Source organism: Carlito syrichta, unplaced genomic scaffold, assembly GCF_000164805.1.
Source record: "Carlito syrichta isolate Samal-C Ts95f unplaced genomic scaffold, Tarsius_syrichta-2.0.1 Scaffold90633, whole genome shotgun sequence".
NCBI classification, from domain to species: Eukaryota; Metazoa; Chordata; class Mammalia; order Primates; family Tarsiidae; genus Carlito; species Carlito syrichta.
Genome location: NW_007034729.1, coordinates 57,386 through 60,137, shown reverse-complemented (window position 1 = coordinate 60,137; position 2,752 = coordinate 57,386). Strand labels below are relative to the sequence as shown.

Below are 2,752 nucleotides of genomic sequence, written 5' to 3'. Positions count from 1 at the left end.
TCGCCTCCCTCACAGGGTGGTTAAGGCAACTGTATGTGAAATTTTCATTGTCGAGGGGCTGAATTGCGTCCCACCAAGTTTACATTTTGAAGCCCTGATCCTTCGGACCTCAGAATGTGACTGTGTTCGGAGATGAGGTCTTTAAAAAGGTGATTAAGTTAAAATGAGGCCCTTAGGTTGGGCCCTAATCCAATCTGACTGGTGTCCATATAGAAAGAGAAAATCTGGACACCCACAGAGACATCAGAGATGCGCGTGCAGACAGAGACCATGTGAGGACCCTGCGGGAAGGTGGCCGTCTGCAGGCCAAGAAGAGAGGCCTCAGGAGAAACCAAACCCGGTGGCCCCTTGATCTGGGACTTCCAGCCTCCAGAATTGTGAGAAATAAGTTTCCGTTGAGTAAGCCACTCTGTCTGTGGTATTCTGCAATGGCAGCTTGAGCAGAGTAACAGGGGACAGAGTTCGACTTGCCTTTATAATTACAATCATGGCTTCCACGCCATAGACCCTCTTCCTATGGACCCCAGACACTCACCTCAGCTTTGTGATGTTCACTCCGGCATACTCGGGGATACTGGAATACACAATGTTCATCTGAAAGGCAAAGAGCCTCGGTGTTATCCCAGAAGACCCGTCATGGAGCCAACCAGGACTTTCTGTGGGACAGCAGGAGGGCGGACGAGAGCTCCCCTCTCTTACGGTATCCCCAGGTCCATGTCCCGAGCCGGCCATAGCACATTCACTGAATGGGGTGGTCCCTTCCCAGATACCTGCTTTGCCCCTGGAGTCCCTGCTGCCCCCAGGTAAACCTGTCTTCATCCTTCCCCTCCCTCCCTGGCAAGCCCTGAGGCCATGGGTGAGCTGAGAAACTCGCACACATCCAACAAGAGAATGGCCCTCAGCTGCTCCCTTCCTTCCTTCCATTCTCTCTCTCTCTCTTTCTTTCTCTCTCTTTCTCCCTCTCTTTCTTTCTTTCTTTCTTTCTTTCTTTCTTTCTTTCTTTCTTTCTTTCTCTTTCTTTCTTTCTTTCTTTCTTTCTTTCTTTCTCTCTCTCTCTCTTTCTTTCTTTCTTTCTCTCTTTCTTTCTTTCTTTCTTTTTATCTCTCTTTCTCTCTTTCGCTCTTTCTTTCTTGTCGGAGTCTCACTGTGTTGCCCTGGCTGGAGTGCAGTGGCATGCTTGTAGCTACTGCAACCTCGACCAAGTAGCTGGAACCACAGGCATACACCATCCTGCCTGGCTAACTTTTCAAAAAAATTTATTGTAGAGACAAGGTCTCACCAAGTTGCCCAGGTGGTCTTGAACCCCTGGACTCAGGCAATCCTCTTGTCTCTGCTTCCCAAAGTGTTGGGATTACAGGTATGAGCCGCCATGCCTGGCTCAGTTGCTTTCTTAACTCCTACAGGCTCCTCCTTGGGAGGGACTGAGCAGCCACAGGCTTACCTCCCAGACTTACCTGGTCCGTGAATGTCTTATTGAACTTCTGGAATTCTTCAGAAGATTTGTCTTGTAGTTTTTCCGTGAATTTTTCACTGGTCACTGTCACGGTCATTTCCATTTGGGCGGAGACTGTCTCTGGTGGCTCTGAGGGAGGTGAACTTATGAGCAAAGCATCCCCTGAGTTCCCTGCTCAGAAGATCCGCACCCCCAGCAATTCCTGCCTGGGTAGAGGGAGTGACCCTGGCTTCTCCCACCCTACCCCCACCCTCTATCTCTCCAGAGTGACTGGGGGCGGGGGGGAGGCACACTATACTCCCCGTGGCTTAGAGATGGAGCCCTGGGCACTTGGGTCTTGTATTCACTTAGAGAATTACGTATGTTTTGCCTCCACCAAATACTCATTTTTCTTTTATTTGTTTATTTTTTTTGAGTTGGAGTCTCACTCTGTTGTCCCAGCTGGAATGCAACCCACAGGACTCAGGTGAACCCACCACCTCGGCCTTCCAAGTAGCTGGAACTACAGGCGCATGCCACCACTCCCAACTAATTTTTTGATTTATTGTAGAGACAAGGTCTCACCAAGTTGTCCTGTCAGGGTCTCAAACCCCCGGGCTCAGACAATACTCTTGCCTCCACCTCCCAAACTGATGGAATTTCAAGGCATGAACCACCACAGCTGGCCTTAATGGTATTTTGTGGTAAAATTCTGTGCCAAGTTTGTGTTGTGTTACAAAAAAACACCTTCTTGTTTTGTTCATTCTCTCGCTGTCCTTCTTTCTTTTTTTCAGAGATATGGTCTTGCCCTGTTGTCCAGGCTGGAGTGCTGGACACGCCAGTAATGTGATCACAGTTCACTGCAGCCTTGAACTCCTGGTCTCAAGTGATCCCTCTGCCTCAGCCTTCTGAGTAGCTGGGACAACAGGTGCACACCACCACACCAAGATCATCTTTTTGTTTGTTTTTATTTTTGTAAAGACAAGGTCTCGCTATGTTGCCCAGGCTGGTCTCGAACTCCTAGCCTCAAGCGACCCCACTGTAGCCTCTCCAAGCACTGGAATTAAAGGCGAGAGCCACCATGCCCAGCCTGTTTTATTCATTTTTTTTTTGAGTTGGATTCTCACTCTGTCACCCAGACTGGAGTGCAGTGGCTCGCTCCCGGCCACCGCAGCCTCGACCTATTGGGCTCTGGCCGCTCCCGGCTGGGCTCTGGTGATCCTTCCGCCTCAGCCTTCCAAGTAGCTGGAACTACAGGCGCGCACTACCATGCCCAGCTAATTTTTGATTTTATTGTAGAGATGAGGTCTCGCCAAGTTG

General features: G+C 49.7%; 1 protein-coding gene across 1 annotated transcript in view; it reads right to left on the bottom strand.

Annotated features, from left to right (window-relative positions):
- Positions 1 to 535: 535 nt before the first annotated feature.
- The window catches only part of LOC103261395 (mucin-17-like), a gene marked incomplete at its 3' end in the record, with an annotated part of 16,777 nt that continues 14,560 nt past the window's right edge, over positions 536 to 2,752 (bottom strand). The window contains exons 8-9 of the mRNA XM_021712756.1: positions 1,455 to 1,582; positions 536 to 594 (exon numbers count right to left, since the gene is read on the bottom strand). Coding sequence (XP_021568431.1) covers positions 536 to 594; positions 1,455 to 1,582 — 187 coding nt within the window. The remainder of the gene's footprint in view (positions 595 to 1,454; positions 1,583 to 2,752) is intronic.